Below are 16344 nucleotides of genomic sequence, written 5' to 3'. Positions count from 1 at the left end.
GGAGGGGTCTTTGATGATGTTAACAGCCTTTCCATGGCAACGAGTGATGTAAGTGGAGTCCGTGGATGGGAGTTTGGCTTCCATGATGGTCTGAGCTGTGCACACAACCTTCTGTAGTTTTTCTTACAGTCCTGGGCAGAGCAGTTGCTGTACCAGGCTCTTATGCACCCTGATAGTATGCTATCTATGGTGCATCTGTAGAAGTTGGTGAGGGTCCTTATGGATAGGATGGATTTCCTAAGCTGCCTGAGGAAGAAGTGGTATGGCTGTGCTTTCTGGACCATCACATATACATCGGAAGTCCAGGACAGGTTGACAGTTGACACTCTCGCCCCTGTCGACCTCCTATGTGTTAATATAGATGAGGGCATATTCTCCTCCTTTCTTCCTGTACTCAATGATCGGTTCTTTTGTTCTGCCGTCATTGAGGGAGAGGCATTAGAGTCACCTGTGCACAAATTATTTGCTGTGTTTCCAGATCACGATGGTGACTGCATTTCAAAAAGTACTTCAGTGGCTCTAAAACACTTTGACTACGAAAAGTTAGAAGTTAGAGAGTGCAGTTTTTTTTAACAAGATGTAAGTTTTTAAAGTCACTCAAATTGTCAATTGCCCTACCAAATCAACAATAGAAGGTATTCTGGGTGTCGAACAAGAGCTATAAAAAAATCCATCCATGGAATTCATATTCAGAGTTTTTGAAACAGAGAGAAAATCTCATTTGGGGTATCAAATCTTATCAAACTACCTCTATGAAATAAAAACTGATACTGGAATCATGATTTTAACAAAGTGCAATAAAGGCTACTTAAGATAATTTTCAGATTTTCACTAAGTTCTGAAAGGCAAAAAACCTGCACCAACTTCCATTTGTACAAAAAAAAGATAAGAAGGCGGTGTGTTTATTTTTTGAAAATAATGAAAGGCATAACCAGATGGATAAGGTTGAGATCTATTTTTCATAGTAAAGGGGAAAAAATGTGCTTAATGCCACAGAAAAATCTCTTCACAATTACTCATTGATTAAAATAGACAGTCACTTAGTCAAATTAGAGACTGCCTTTGTCAAAGAATTCAAAAGGGAATTAGATAATTCTACATTTAGCAAGAAAAAAGAATATATATTTGGGTTGAGAAGATTTATGAATTCTTTGTGAATTTGTTGATTTCAATTTATCATCCTAGATTAGCATATTTCGGGTATAACTCCATATATTCCTTTTTATATCTTTTCTCAAAAGTTATCAATTTCATTTCAAATTGTAAATACAAGGACGATTGGGAGTAGGGCTGAGACATCATTTGACAATTTTAATTTTGTGGCAAAACTGCAGGGCTCAGAGGTGACTGATTGACACCAAGGTAAATCAGGGAGAGGGAAGGTTTTTGGAAGGGGACATTAATTTCTCTTTTATTGCCCTGGTTCTGTTGCAATGAAGTCTGGGACACAATATCTGAGGAACCTTGTGCCTTATCGTTCTGGGGTTTTCATATCTGTTGCAGTTTATTTTTAAAGCTGGATAGAAGGAGCATTTTAGAAAGCATAGGTATTTTCCTTTACAACACTTAGGACATTGTGAAAATTAAGTAATACCTCCCCTGAAGAGTTGCAACCCCTCTTTCAAGTATTATCTCCAGCACTTATGTGACACATTTATCAAACGTGGGTGAGTCCGTTGACCTTATTGTCTTTTCATGCTGGGGTGAGTGAAGTTTGAATTTAGTTTTCAATCTGAACTGTGTTTTATATGAGCTGTGGAATGCACGTAAAAGCGTATGACTCTAAAAGGATTTACACAGCTCATGCCAGTCAGAAAGGTGAATTCTGTATCCTTCCATTTTAAGAGCTACTTTTTATATTTTTGTAAACGCAAAGTTTTTTTGACGAGAACATCATCAAAACACTATCTAATCTGGCTGCTCCTACCAGCTGGTGTCCATTCCAATTTGCTTGTTGTTGCTTTTTGCCGTCACTGTAATAGATAGCCAATGCAATTTATTCTGACCACCAGTTATTGCTTTTTCATCTCCCTTTCCCTGTGGGCATAGAACTTCCTGTTGCTTGAAAGACTCCATTGAGGAGGGCAGGTTAAACCAGGGTCTATCTTTTAAATCTTGCTACGATTGATAACCTACCTTAATTCAGTGACACTTGTTTTGGCCAGATAATGTAGGCTTTAAGAGCTGGAGGAAAACTTCCTGTCAAGAGGATATTGGCCCATGTGATAATGTATTGTTTCATCTCCTCATTTCTAGCCTAACCCTCCCAAATCTCTACTGAGTGAGGGCTTACCTCTGATCAGAACACATGAAAACTTGTGAAGAAAATAGATTTCTGACCGGAACCATTACAATCACTTCACTTTTTGCAGTAAATGAATGACTAGTCACAATCTTACTTCTTCTATCTTCTTTTGATTGATCTGTTTTCCCAAATATTCATTGACAATTTTTGTACAAAATGTGGATTAAAAAAACAACAAAAATTGAAATCTGTGAACAATTGTATTTTTTTTTAACAAGTCAAAACTGAAAGTGTACATACTTTGGTGCAAACAGCAAAGCAATTTTAGAACAAAAATATTTTAAATACTATAAATGCTAACAGACTGTAGTGTTAAAAGCAGTTATAAACCCTATTAAAAGCATCCTCAGTTCAACCTCCTCCCCCATAGACTTTAATGAACCCCTCTGGACGTAAAGGTTGAGTATATGATCTATTTCAATGCATGTCAGCATGTGTTGTATCAAATACTCAAAGCAACATTAAGTTCAAATGACCATTCTTTTGCTGTTAGTGTTTTCTGATTCTTTATGACTTAACCCTAATTTTGGATTTCATCACTGGGTCTTTGATCTGATATTGCAATCAAAGACATGGCAATGATACAAACTGCACTTGACTGCAATTCTGCTGTTGCTAACAGTACACAGCACTTCTTGCATGCCCACTTTTGTCCTGCTGGATTTGTTCTGAATCACTCTCATTTAGAATGGTAGTAGTGCCATACAGCATGGAGAGTTTTCTCAAAGTTAGGAGTTGTCTCTGCAAAGACTATATGGTCATCACTCTTTATCATCACTTATGGATAGGTATAAAATAGGTATATTGGACGGCACGGTGGCTCAGTGGTTCGCACTGCTGCCTCACGGTCCCAGGTTTGATTCCAGCCTCGGGTGACTGTCTGTGTGGAGTTTGTACATTCTCCCCGTGTCTGCGAGGGTTTCCTCCAGGTGATCTGGTTTCCTCTCACAGTCCAAAGATGTGCAGGTCAGGTGAATTGGCCATGATAAATTACCCAAACTGTTAGGTGCGTTAGTCAGAGTGAAATGGGTCTGGGTGGATTACTCTTTGGAGGGTCGGTGTGGACTGGTTGGGCCGAAGGGCCTGTTTCCACACTGTAGGGAATCTAATCTCATCTAAAGTAGGTCGTTGAGGGCAAGGTCAAATGGATCTTTTCACTGTTTCCTTTTTATCAGCCGTCCTAGACTCAGGCTAGCATCATATGATGTCCAATTTGGAAGAATATTGGCATATAGGCTCAAAAGCTGAGAGAAGGTGGCAACCTGCAAGAGATTTTTTTGTTCATGGTTGAACTGTGCCAAAAGATCTCTTGGGATCCAGAACCAACATTGAGGACTCTGTGATCCAATCCCTCCCACTGTGCTATCATTTCTGATAAGATTAGAGTGGTGCTGGAAAAGCACAGCAGGTCAGGCAGCATCCAAAAATCAGGAAAATCGTCATTTCAATGGGCTGAAGGACTTTTGCCTGAAACGTTGATTTTCCTGCTCCTTGGATGCTGGCTGACCTGCTGTGCTTTTCCAGCACCACTCTAGTTTTGACTCTAATCTCCAGCATCTGCAGTACCCTCTTCTGCCTATCATTTCTGATAGGTAACTCAAAACAGTGATGCTAATTTAAAAACGTTTGGAGTTTGCTTAAAGCTGTAATTCTTAGTATGATTGTATTCCTTGAATAGTAATGCAGGACAGCTCTCCCAATTTTAACACAAGTTGCCAGATGTAGTGAGGTTCTGCAGGGCCCAATAGACACTTGGTGCATCGGTCATTGCTGAGTTGTCAGTCTCGAGTCTACATTCAGCATTATAATAGAGTCGTACAGCACAGAAACAGACCCTTCAGTCCAACTCGTCCATGCTGACTAAGTTTCCCAAGCTAATCCAGTCACATTTGCCTGCCTTTGACCCAAATCCCTCGAAATGTTTCCTATTTATGTACCTGCATCTACCACTTCCTCTGACAGTTCATTCCACATACAAATCACCCTTTTAAACTTTTCTTCCTTCACCTGAAAAATATGCCCTTACTTTTGAACTCCCCAACCCTTTGCTATTCACCTTATCTGTGCTCCTCATGATTTTCTAAACCTCTGTAAGATCACCTCCCAACCTCTCTCGCTCCAGTGAAAAATGTCCCAGCCTATCCAGTCTGTCCTTTCTAATTCAAACCCTCCAGTCCCAGCAACATTATTGTAAATCTTTTCGGAAACCCTCCGACAAGAGATGATCTTACAATGTAGACTATTTCTGAAAAGATTTGATAGGATAGTTGCTGAGATGCTGGTTCACCTTGCTAGAGGGTCTAGCATGGGAATGTAGTCACAAGGTAAGGTTTGGGCATTTTAGACTGAGAAAAGAAGATAATCCATGGCACTTCATTTGAACAATATTTCAGATTAAGCAAGTGAAAGCAAGGTGGAGAATTAAGTGATGGGTAGCTCAAGAGTTAAGCTGGGGGACTGAACTGAGCAGTCACCCAGACTTTACAGTATTTCTTCTACCCATTGTAGAGTAGACCACATTGTGACCAATGAATACAGCGTCCTTAATTGAAAGAAGTAGAAGCAAATCTCAACTTCAGTTAGAAGGATTGTTTGGGAGAAGGAAAAGATAAGACAAAATCATTTTTATAATTCATTCAGGGGATGTGAGCTTCATTGGCTGGGTCAGGATTTGTTGCCCATCGCTGTTGCGAGGGTGATGGTGAGCTGCCTTTTTGAACTACTGTATTCTGGTGTTGGTACACTTCTTATGCTGTTTGGGAGTTCCAGTGACACTGATAGGACGGTGACATATTTCCAAGTCAGAGTGATGAGGGGATCTTGCAGGATCTGGTGCTCCCACATCTCTGATGCTGCTGTCTTTCCAGATGGTAGTGATTGTGGATTTTAAACAGTGCTATTTCTGGAGCCTTGGTGAATTTTTGCAATGCGTTTATTAGATGGTACACACTGCTGCAACTGAGCATTGGTAGGGAAGGAACTGAATGTTTGAGGATGTGGTGCCAATCAAATGGGTTGCTTTGTCCTGGATGGTGTCAAACGTCTTGAGTGTTGTTGGAGCTGTGACTGTTATAGCATCTCTGAATGTGTTTGGAAAGGTGCAGTGAGCAAGGGTGGCATTGTTAGGGGTTATGGAAGAGTGGATCAGGATGTTGTGATAGAAGTGGTTTCTTTGGACTTCTGAAAGAGAGGTCAGGGAGAGATATGTTTGGTGATGGAATCACGCTGGAGCAGAAGAAGGTGGTAGAGATTGTCCTGTTGAATGCAGTGACTTGGTGAGGTGAGGGTGAGAGGACCCCCATCTTTGGGGAAGGTTTGAGAGCTAAAAGATGTGAAATGGATCACATACAGTGAAGGGACTTGACAACTGGGTGGAAATACTACATTGGGAACTAAGGAAGACCAATCAAAAGTGAGAGGTGTTTCAATGTTAGAACAGATATGATGGGGGAAGAAGCTGTTTTGCTTGCATCATGCTGGAGATGGCAGAAATGGCTGAATATGATCCATTACTTCTGGAGAATGGTGGAATGGAAGATGAGCATAAGAGGAAACTTTTGTATAGTTTCTGAGGGAGAAGTAAGGGGTGAGGACAGAAGTGTGGGAAATAAGTTGTACATGGACAAGATTCCTTTTAATCATGTGGGAGGAAGTCATTGGTTGAGGAAGAAGGCCTTCAAAAATTGCTGATGTGGAAAATTGGATCACTCAGAGCCGAGGCATCAAAGTTTGAGATGCTGAGAATTCAACGGAGTCCTTACCATGTAACAACCACATTCACATATGAAACCATGTATTTTAAGTAGTCCCAGCATAATCATGGCACAGGTCCGAGTTATACTTGCCTTTTTGTCAGACATGTAAAATCTTCCTTACTCCAATTCTACCCAGCCCCCTCATCTCTTTTACCAATACACTGAAGACTTTACCAGAGATCCCTCCTGCACTGACCATGAACTGGAAAATTTCAAAAATTTTGTTTCAAGGAAGGAGGAGACGAGAAAGGGTGAAGTGGAAGGTGAGGATGAGAGGAACCCCATCATTGGGGAAGAGGTGAGAACGAAAACATGTGAAATACAGTATGATCCCACCGAGCTCTGGGAGTCTGTTGAATTGTAGTGAATCTGAGATGATCACTAGTTTCCAGGAATGGAGTCTGAAAAGTCTAGGAGGAGAAGGGAAGAGTCAGAAGTGGACTGGGTGAGAGAGGGTAGGAATTTGAAACAATATTATTGAAATTTTCCAGTTCATGGTCAGTACAGGAGGGATCTCTGGTAAACTCTTCAGTGTATTGGAAAAAGAGGTGAGGGAGAGGGATGAGTAGAATTGGAGTAAGGAAGATTTTGCATGTCTGACAAAAAGGTAAGTGTAATTCGGACCTGTGCCATAATTGTGCTGGGACCACTTAAAATACATGGTTTCATATGTGAATGTGGTTGTTACATGGTCACCAGTACTCCTATTTTATTTCAACACTACAGACAATTTATCAAATATTTGAAGTGCAGGAAATCTAAATTCCTTCTCAGTTTTACAGCTCTGATAAGTTTATACACTTTGTATACACATTTATCTCTGTTTTTAAAATCCTGTAACGCACTTTACTTCTCCCAAAAGCTAACTGATCTTCCAAAGTTGTCACATCCTATCTGCAAAATGGAATCTTGTTTGTCCAAAATGGTATCCCACCCTTCCAAAAGAATTCTGTCAAGTTTAGACCTCCTGATTGGCATTTGTGTTCATTTCCTAAGCTTTTTTAGGATTGAAAAGATTCACCTTACCCCATCCTCACAGCAAGTGCCCATTATTGTAAAGATACTCTGCTCTGTCACAGATAATACTCATGATGTTGAGGTACCAGTGTTGGACTGGGTTGGACAAAGTTAACAATCGTACAACACCAAGTTGTAGTCCCACAAATTTATTTGGAAGTACTAGCTTTCAGAATGCTGCTCCTTCATTAGGTAGCTGTGGAGCAGGATCATAAGATACAGAACTTATAGCAAAAAGTTACAGTGTCATGTAACTGCAACGATATATTGAACAAGGAGAAAGTGGGGACTGCAGATGGTGGAGATTAGAGTTGAGTGTGTGATGCTGGAAAAGCACAGTAGGTCAGGTAGCATCCGAGGAGCAGGAGAATCAAACCTATGCTGAGAGTGAAGAATTAGATATTTCTGTCATTTAAAGCCTGATCATTCAAGCACTGCTAATAATGAACTGAGAGCCTGATGATGGCATTGGTCCTGGACCAACAACAAGTAATCTTGAGCTTGAACCCCAGCAGTTTGTGAAACAGAATTCAAATAAATCTGAAACTGTGGCCTGGTACCAGAAATACAGAAATAAAAAGTGTCCATGCAAACAATTGCTTTGTAAAAACCTAGCTTGTTTATTAATGTCTTTGATGTATCGGAATCTGCCACGTGTGCTGCAAATTTGTGATTTGAGTTCTGTACGATTATGGCTGGCTATTATGTCCTCTGCACAACTAGTGCTGGACAATAAATCCTGCCTTGCCACTGATTCATCTGTCCCAAGAATAAATTGAAAAGCAGAAAGTACTCAATTTTTGATACCATGCAGCTGAAGTCCAAACTAATGATCCTTGATAATCAATCGCTGGATCATACAGATAACTAGTTAGTCATTTCAAATAAGTTCTTTATAACAAGGTCAACATTTGTACCCCATCCCTAATGACCTTTGAACTGAGTGGGTAGCTGAGCTGCTTCAGAAGGAAGTTAAAAAGCAGCACATTACTGTGGATCTGGAGTCACGTAGAGACCAGACTGGTAAGGAAAGCAGATTTCCTTCTGAAAGGACACAAGTCAGCCAGATGTGTTGCCATCACTAGTTTTGTGATTCCAGATGTTATTAATTGAATTTAAATTGTACCAGCTGTTTCAGTTGGATTTGAACCTGTCTCCTCAGATTGTTAGTTTAGTCCCTTCTATTACAAGCCCAGTGACAATATCACTGCACCTCAGTCTCCCCCAGATTTGGCTGAAGTGTTGCAGTTTAAATATAAAACCAGAATTTACAAAGTAAAGATTTTGTCCCTGAATTTCCAAGTGGATTTAGTCATCTCAGTGAGAGATTGTGGCATGCTGAAGCATCAATGCAAACTGCTTTTTTGATGTTTCTCTCTAACTTCAGAACTTCTTAGCTAACTATTTTAGGGTTTTATTGTTCTGTTCTAATTCTACTGCCCCACCCTCAACCGCACCCCCATCACAGTAATTGAATTCATCAAATGTAATTGTGTGCACTCTCCATTCATTGCCAATTCCTTTTTCTTGTCCTCATGACTACTTCTTCGATTCTGATTCAAAATGGTTTTGATTTTTCATGTTTTCCCTATTTTAAATGATTCTTAAGTGTTTTAGGTTCACTTCATGTGGACTTGACGAACAGTTGCAACAATTTGCATACCCTGCCAGCAGTAGCTGGAAGGGATAGCGCCTTCGTATTGAGCTGAATGTCTACTTGGAAGCCATCCATTTTTACTGCTGGCCTGCTTCTGATTTTTCCTGTGCATTGATGGTAATGATCAACACAGGAAAGTGCCATAGAATGACTCGATATATGTTAGTAAAGTGGCATGGTTTCCATATCGTTTTTGCTGTAACCCTCATTATAACCCGCTTTACTGTTTAAATAAAAAATATGGGCTGAATCTTTGAACAAAGCTGGGAAACTGCAAAGCTGCCGCAAAGTGTGACTTTGCACTCCATTTTCTATTTTTCACACAGGGGTTGGGTTCATAGTGCATTTTGTGAGCTGTGCAAGGCGTGTGGGTGCAGAGGTGGACGGGATAAAAGGCTTGCTGCAGCTCTGAAAAACAGTAGCCAAGCTCTCAAGGTTGTTCACATGGCCTCTACAATTCATTCTTCACCTCCCTCAACCCTTCACCCACCCTGTGCCATTTAAGCTCATCCGTAACTGCTTCATGCATCCATGTATGTTCCCCCCCCCACTCCTGTACCTACGCAGACCATCTATGTCACTCCATGGCACCTCTATGCCCTCCCTCCTCACCAATTAATCCTCCAATGCCACTCACCCAGTACTTACTATATATATCCCCTAGAAGCAATGCAAGCGCAATGGGAATGATCTTGAAAATTATTGGGGAAAAGAAAAAGTAAACCTCCAATAGTCAGAGGAAACACAATATAAATGTACAATCCTTTGTTTAAAAGAAACGAAGGGTAACCAACTTCTGTAATCCTTTAAGTGTCTATTAAACAACCAAAGAACCACATCAAAGACATGCACTGTCATTACAGTTCGTGCACCTACTATTGGTTCAAGAATACCTGCTGAGCTGAAGCTTTCGAAACTCAGCCAAACATTCATAATTGAGCAAAGTCATTTAAAAAAGGAGAGTATTTTGCTAAAATGATGATTACGTACAGAGCTTACCTCTCTCCCAGGAAATGTTCTTGTGCAATTTTATGCTGCTTGCCTTCTGTGTGCACCATACATTTATGGTGTGCATGTTACTCCAGTATGTGCTCACCAGCAGGGGAAGTACTCACCACAGAATGGGAGCTTGCCTCTGGCAACATACTTAAAGCCCAACTGTATGGCAGATTAAGTACTGCCAGTCAGCAACTGCTCACAGGCAACAAAACTAGCAGATTCTGCATGGGCATAGGTGGCACAGGTGACAATTCATGCAAACACAAATTTGCATTCCATTGCAGTACTATTTTAGTTACCACCCTGTCTGATCAACAGTCATTGGTTCTTGTAGCTCAAGTTACAGTCTATCCATCCTTAGTACTGTACGATGTTGGAACACTATCAGGGAGTGCTGCACTTTCCCTAATGTCTGGCGCAACACATCTCATTGTTCACTGTGGGGGAAAGCCTTCAAACAAAGAAAATGTAAACTTTATTGGGCAAAAGCAAAGAAATAACACAAACAAAGAGGGCTGCAGTTGTTTCTGGGAACAGGCACGGACTATTTGCTTTCAAGCAGCAACAAATTTACAATCAGTGAATGACCACCACACTCAACTCCCATTTACTGGACCATGTATCAGTTATGTCATATCTGGACTATTGTGCCAACACAGTAACAATTGATCATGCTGACAGTGATGTTCCTCCAGCTCAAAGTCCTTGTTTACCTCCGCGGAAAATTTATGCCATCCTCCCAGCTCTACAGCTTCTACCACATTCCTTCTCATCTCCTTCAATTGTGAAGGGCGTGGCATACTAGGATTATATGGCACTCTCTGAAGTGTATTGTAAGGCCATCTCAAACCAATCCCATCATTGGAACCTCATCTTCAGGGGGCTTATCATCTGCACTACCATTGCCCTGGTAGAAGGATGGGAGCAATGTATATGCATTTGTTCTCAAGTGAGGGTTACATCACGAAGTCTTCAGCCATGATCCTGCTTGTCTCCAGTCACTATCCTGGTAAGGCATCAGACCTTTGAAATGAATTGGAACAAGGAAGTTCTCAAGAATATAGGTGTCAGGCAATTCCCATGTTATTTGGCACAGACCTCTAAGAAATTTGATTGATGGTGACAGATGGCTTAGACGTTGGTGGACTGGGAGTTTTTTCTGTTTGTGTCTGTGTTGAGAGTGCCATATTATAATGCAATACTGTGTGTGTGGTCTATATGGCCTTACACTTGGGGGTAAACAACAATATTCCCTCTAAGCAGCACAACTGTCACTCCTGGAGGAAATGACATCAAGGATGTTGCACTACGAGCTTCCTGTCCCTCCTGCATGTTTCACGGGGATCTTCACCTGCATCATCATCTTGTTGTTCAGTATTTATTGAAGGATGATGCGAGTCCTAGACTTGCCAATCCGGATGCTTGCAGCCATTTTTCCTTGGACAATTGCGATTCAGCTGAAGATGGAAGGCAACACATTGTTGCCCTTGGCAGAGTTGCAAGCTTATTCTGGATTAGTGGTGCTGGAAGAGCACAGCAGTTCAGGCAGCATCCAAGTAGCTTCGAAATCGACGTTTCGGGCAAAAGCCCTTCATCAGCTTAGGCTGGTAATCCAGACCCTTGAAACTGTCTTGATCCTTCCTTTCTTGCATGTCTTATGTTTCCTGATGAAGGGCTTTTGCCCGAAACATCGATTTCTAAGCTCCTTGGATGCTGCCTGAACTGCTGTGCTCTTCCAGCACCACTAATCCAGAATTATGATTCTATCAGTTCAGAGCTTCCACACATTCCCACACAACCTTTTCATTTAATTCTTCATCTTCCCATGATACACAGTCCACTGGACCTACAGCTTAGCCAGGCCAATAATCATGCTACACTGTTTGTGCCCCCTTCCATCAAAGCCAGGGTGTTGTGACTCAGTTAATTACCACCCTTCTGCAGTAACCTGTGTATTCCAATGCACTATTGTCTCCCATTTCTGTATGTTGAATTGCTTCCCTTCACAATCATTGTCCCCTCTGCTCCCCAGCATGCTGACTCCAGTCTTCACAACTGATTTCCCAAGCTTTTGTCCCTGATAGCCCTGCTGACTTTCAATGATAGACCCCATGACTGAGGATGTCCCACCACCACCGCCCCCCTCCCCAATACCTGGAAGGTGTAACAGCAGCTGATGCATGGAAACACCACCACCTCCATGTTCCCCTCCAAACCATGCACAATTCCGACTCGGAAATGTATCACTGTTTCTTCATTGATGCTGGACCGAAATCCTGGAATACCTTTCCGAACAGCATTTGGGTATATCCACCCTCATTGACTGCATTTACCACTTTCCTCAAGGCAATTTGGTCAGGGCAATAAATAGTGGTGTAACCCCCAATACCTGTATTCCATAAATGAATTTTGAAAAACATGTTTGTTATTAAAATATGCAAAAGTAGGCAGAGACTTGTTGATTGAAATAATATGTAGCTTTACATTATGCTTTAAAGCTGAATGTCAAAAAATTGGATTCTTAACATCATCTCCATAATATGAAGCACTGAAATGCTTATACGGTTATTTAGTAACTCAAACAACCTTTGCTGTTTTTTGTACTTGCCATGCAGCTTCTGTGGCAAACTGTGCTGCTGAGTATTTTAATCAATTACAGTGTGAAGTAAAATTTCTATTACAATTTGTAAGTTCATACAAGTTATTATACTTCCTTTTAAAAAGTCATATAATGAGGTAGTTGGTCATATCAAAGCCTGTAGAGATGCAAAGGAGGGTGAGACTGCATTGTAGTCATACTAACAGAGAACGTCATTTGTGAATTTAGCTGGAATGACTTTGTTGCAATGGAAGGAGCAGAACTCCTCTTGGAGAGAATAAATCGGCTGTTGAGAAAATGGGCATGAATCTTTCAGGAAACATGGAGTTACTTCAGAATGCATTGTGGCCTGGCATGTTCATGGAGAGTTGAATGCCTTTTACTGCCAACATGTTTAACCATTTGTAAATTAGATAAACCGCTATTGATGTCCACTCACTCATCACTTTCAATTCTAATACTTCTATGTAGTTAAATCTAAAAAGCAGCAATCTAAGTGTATTTTGTACTGGCCGTGCTGTAGACTCTTTTGAAACCTTGAATACTATGATCAATTCTTATCAAGGTTCATGTCCACATTTGGACAATAGACTGAGAACCATAAAGGGACTAACCTCAGTGTAGAAGATCTGAGTTATGAGGAAAGATCAAAGGTGGGATATTCCTTCAATGGAATTGGTGCTAGAAGTAGATCATGTAGAACATAATCTCGCTGGTCCAAGTCCAAACCAACATCATTGTGACTGTGACCTTTCCACTTAGATTAGGTCAGGTCTTTGATCTTATAGCCCAAAAAACTTGTTGGAAATTTTCCCATCCCAAAACAGACAATGTAATAAATAGGGTAATTGCTGATATAAGCTCACCTTATTATTCAGAAATCACATTGTGAAATAATAATATTTGGATTCCTTTGCCTATTATCTGCCAGTGTGTTGGTTTAATGAGGATAATTATCTGATATTAAAAATTTGCTTAAAATTTATACCTAATGTTAACGTGTGTTGTTGTGCATTTACCATAGGAAGTAACGTTAAATTGGTTGAACATGACCATATCACTGATCTTTATAAGCAGGCTGCTGTTGTATTTTCCACTTGTTTTGTTTTTCTGAAAGTAATAATCCAATTTGTCATACTTTATCAAAGACAATGGTTGCATCTTATTTTTGTCAGTCTGAATATTTTCGATGTATTTTGTAATCTAATGTTTTCCACGTTCTTTTACAGTCAGGTTTGATCAGGACAGAAGAAGCTGATTACATTTTGACACCTCTACCTCAGCACCTTGCACTTAAGCACAATTACACAGCACCTAAAGGGCACCATCCACATGTCCTCTATAAGAGATCTGCAGACCCAAACGTGCACCATCAAAATAACGAGGTAACCATAAATCAAAGGTCTGTGGGAATTGGATATTATGATCATAAGTATCGACACCAACACCGACGTCGTAATGACTACAAGCATGGACAACTTCAAAAGCAACACTACTGCGGAAGACGCAAGAAATGTATGTAAGGGAAGTATTTTATTTTCTTTATCAAATTTTAGTTCTTTCTGTTGCACTGAATAACTGATAAATTAACAGCAATATGGGAATTTTATTGAAAAATGCGCAAATTTCACAAACCGAGAAGTAAATGTTGAAAGTTTGTAGTCATCAGCTGAACCCAAGATCAATGTAACACAGTCACTTCTAGAATCAAATTTAATGTTGGTGATGGAGGTCTTGACACATTATTAGATTGCATTAGTTGCTCACTTAATGGTCTGAATTAGTGAATGGATGGGAAAACCACTTATGAATCTGTCCACCCCGGATTTTATTGGTGAATAGGCACCAGGGGCCCAACCACTCTCCTTCTCATCCAATAAATGCTCCAGTTTCCACATCCACAGCCAGGAGGAATTACACTTCACTCCTAACTTCAAACAAAAGCTATACTCCCAAGCTAACTTCTAAAGTTAATTATTGTTGATTCAAAGTTTTCTTTTTGATGTTTGTGCTTAATACTTTACACTTATAACTCCAACTGGATAAGGAAAAGCAAAGCTTTTCTTTTATAGGATGCAGCGAATCCCAGGAAAGTGAAGACGCAAACAGTTGATGGTTTGGAAATAGTTAACTGCCAATGATGCTTTAAAATTGGAGGCCTGCTTTCTTTTGTTTAGCTTAACAAAGCCAGAAAGTCAGTACAATGCAGGCCTTACTTTTTTTTTCTAATTGCTCAAGAGGGTCTTGATGGGAAGAACAGCATTTTATTGCCAATACCCAACTGCTGAAGGGTAATTCAACTACATTGCTGTGGGTCTGAGTTTGTGTGTTGGCAAGACCGCGTAGGATCAGTAAATTTCTTTCCCTAAAAAGACAACAATCAACAGTTGTTATATGGCCACATTAGACTAATGTTTTACTCCAGATTCTCATTGAGTTCAAATTCAAACATCTGTCATGGTGGGATTCAAATTCACGTCCTAAGAACATTAGCTGGGGTTCTGGATTATGAGAACAGTAACTTTATCACTGTGGAGAAAGTGATGACTGCAGATGCTGGAGTTCAGAGTTGAGAGTGTGATACTGGAAAAGCACAGCAGGTCAGGCAGCATCCAAGGAGCAGGAGAATTGACATTTTGGGAAGAGCTGATGAAGGGCTTATGCCCGAAATGTCAATTCTCCTGCTCCTCACATTATCACTGTGCCATGGACTCCCATTGGCCTCGGTGACTTTCTCAATTCAAGTTTCAAAAAGCGTGATTTCACCAAAGAGAAAGCAACAAAATAATTATTTAATAGCGCATTAAAATCAGATCGCCCAGGAATTTGCACCACTTTGGTGCAATTTCCCTTCTGTAAGGACTTCATCTGTGGGAAGCGATGGTTACCTGCACCACAGAGTCTCTATACAATGTTACTCGGCCCCCTGTGGTTCACAGAGGTTACTGGCAGCTCAATAGAGTCCAGGGCAGGTGGGAGCTGCTCATTACCTCGCTATAAACAAGCTGGTGCATGAATTTTATATGTCACCCAAAATCTTTCCAAAGAGCATGGCAAGGTCATGAATTGCAGTTACTGTACCCAAACGTCAGGGAGAAATAATTTCTAGTCCCATATCTCTGTACTAGGTGCAAATCACTAATTCAACAGGAACGTGGGCACAAACTGCTGTCGTCTTGTATCTCAGTATCAGATTTTATGCCACACTAGCTGGTTATTTCAGCACGTTGATTCCTCCATATTTACTGCAGGAAACAACGTTTCAAATCACACTGAGTTAGGGACACACTCTCTTGAGGTTTCCTCTAAATGTTGGACATTTAGATTGATTTTCTTATCGAGAATTCCAGCAGCTCTCCCATACAACCTCAATAGGTTGAAAGAAATTCCGTGGGCATTCAGGAGCTATTTTGCACATTCAGTTTTCAAGGGAAATGCTGATTAGCAGATTTAAATATTCTGGAGTAGATATTAGCTGATTTTTGGCTTGTCCATGTATGATATTTCATACACAACTCATGGAAATGAATTAGCAGGTACCAAATTCTGAGAACTTGATTCTCAGTGGCTCAATGGTTAGCACTGCTGCCTCACAGCACCAGGGTCCCAGGTTCAATTCCAGCCTCAGGCGACTGACTATGTGGAGTTTGCACATTCTCCCCGTGTCTGCGTGGGTTTCCTCCAGTTGCTCCGGTTTCCTCCCACAGTCCAAAGATGTACAGGTCAGGTGAATTGGTCATGTTAAATTGCCCATAGTGTTAGGTGCGTTAGTCAGAGGGAAATGGGTCTGGGTGGATTACTCTTCGGAGGGTCATTGTGGACTTGTTGGGCTGAAGGGCCTGCTTCCACACTGTAGGGAATCTAACCTAAACCTCTCCAGTCTCATTGTTTCAATTTGTAGATCCGAGTAAATTTTATTTTAGCTAAGTAGGTGAATTTCTGCAACTTTTTATCTATTTACAGACAGCACATGCTCTCTGCAGTTCTTTAGAATTCAAAAATTCTTTAAAAG

The 16344-nt window shown here is 40.7% G+C and overlaps 1 protein-coding gene across 2 annotated transcripts in view; it reads left to right on the top strand.

The window, feature by feature from the left end:
- Positions 1–16344, top strand: part of adamts16 (ADAM metallopeptidase with thrombospondin type 1 motif, 16) — a 247140-nt gene that overhangs the window by 58726 nt on the left and 172070 nt on the right. For both annotated transcript variants that reach the window (XM_072575156.1, XM_072575155.1), the window contains exon 4: positions 13562–13847. In XM_072575156.1, the coding sequence (XP_072431257.1) occupies positions 13562–13847 (286 nt within the window). The remainder of the gene's footprint in view (positions 1–13561; positions 13848–16344) is intronic.

This window comes from Chiloscyllium punctatum, chromosome 8, assembly GCF_047496795.1.
Source record: "Chiloscyllium punctatum isolate Juve2018m chromosome 8, sChiPun1.3, whole genome shotgun sequence".
Lineage (NCBI taxonomy): Eukaryota > Metazoa > Chordata > Chondrichthyes > Orectolobiformes > Hemiscylliidae > Chiloscyllium > Chiloscyllium punctatum.
Note: the sequence above shows the minus strand (reverse complement) of the source record. Positions and strands in the feature narration are given on the sequence as shown.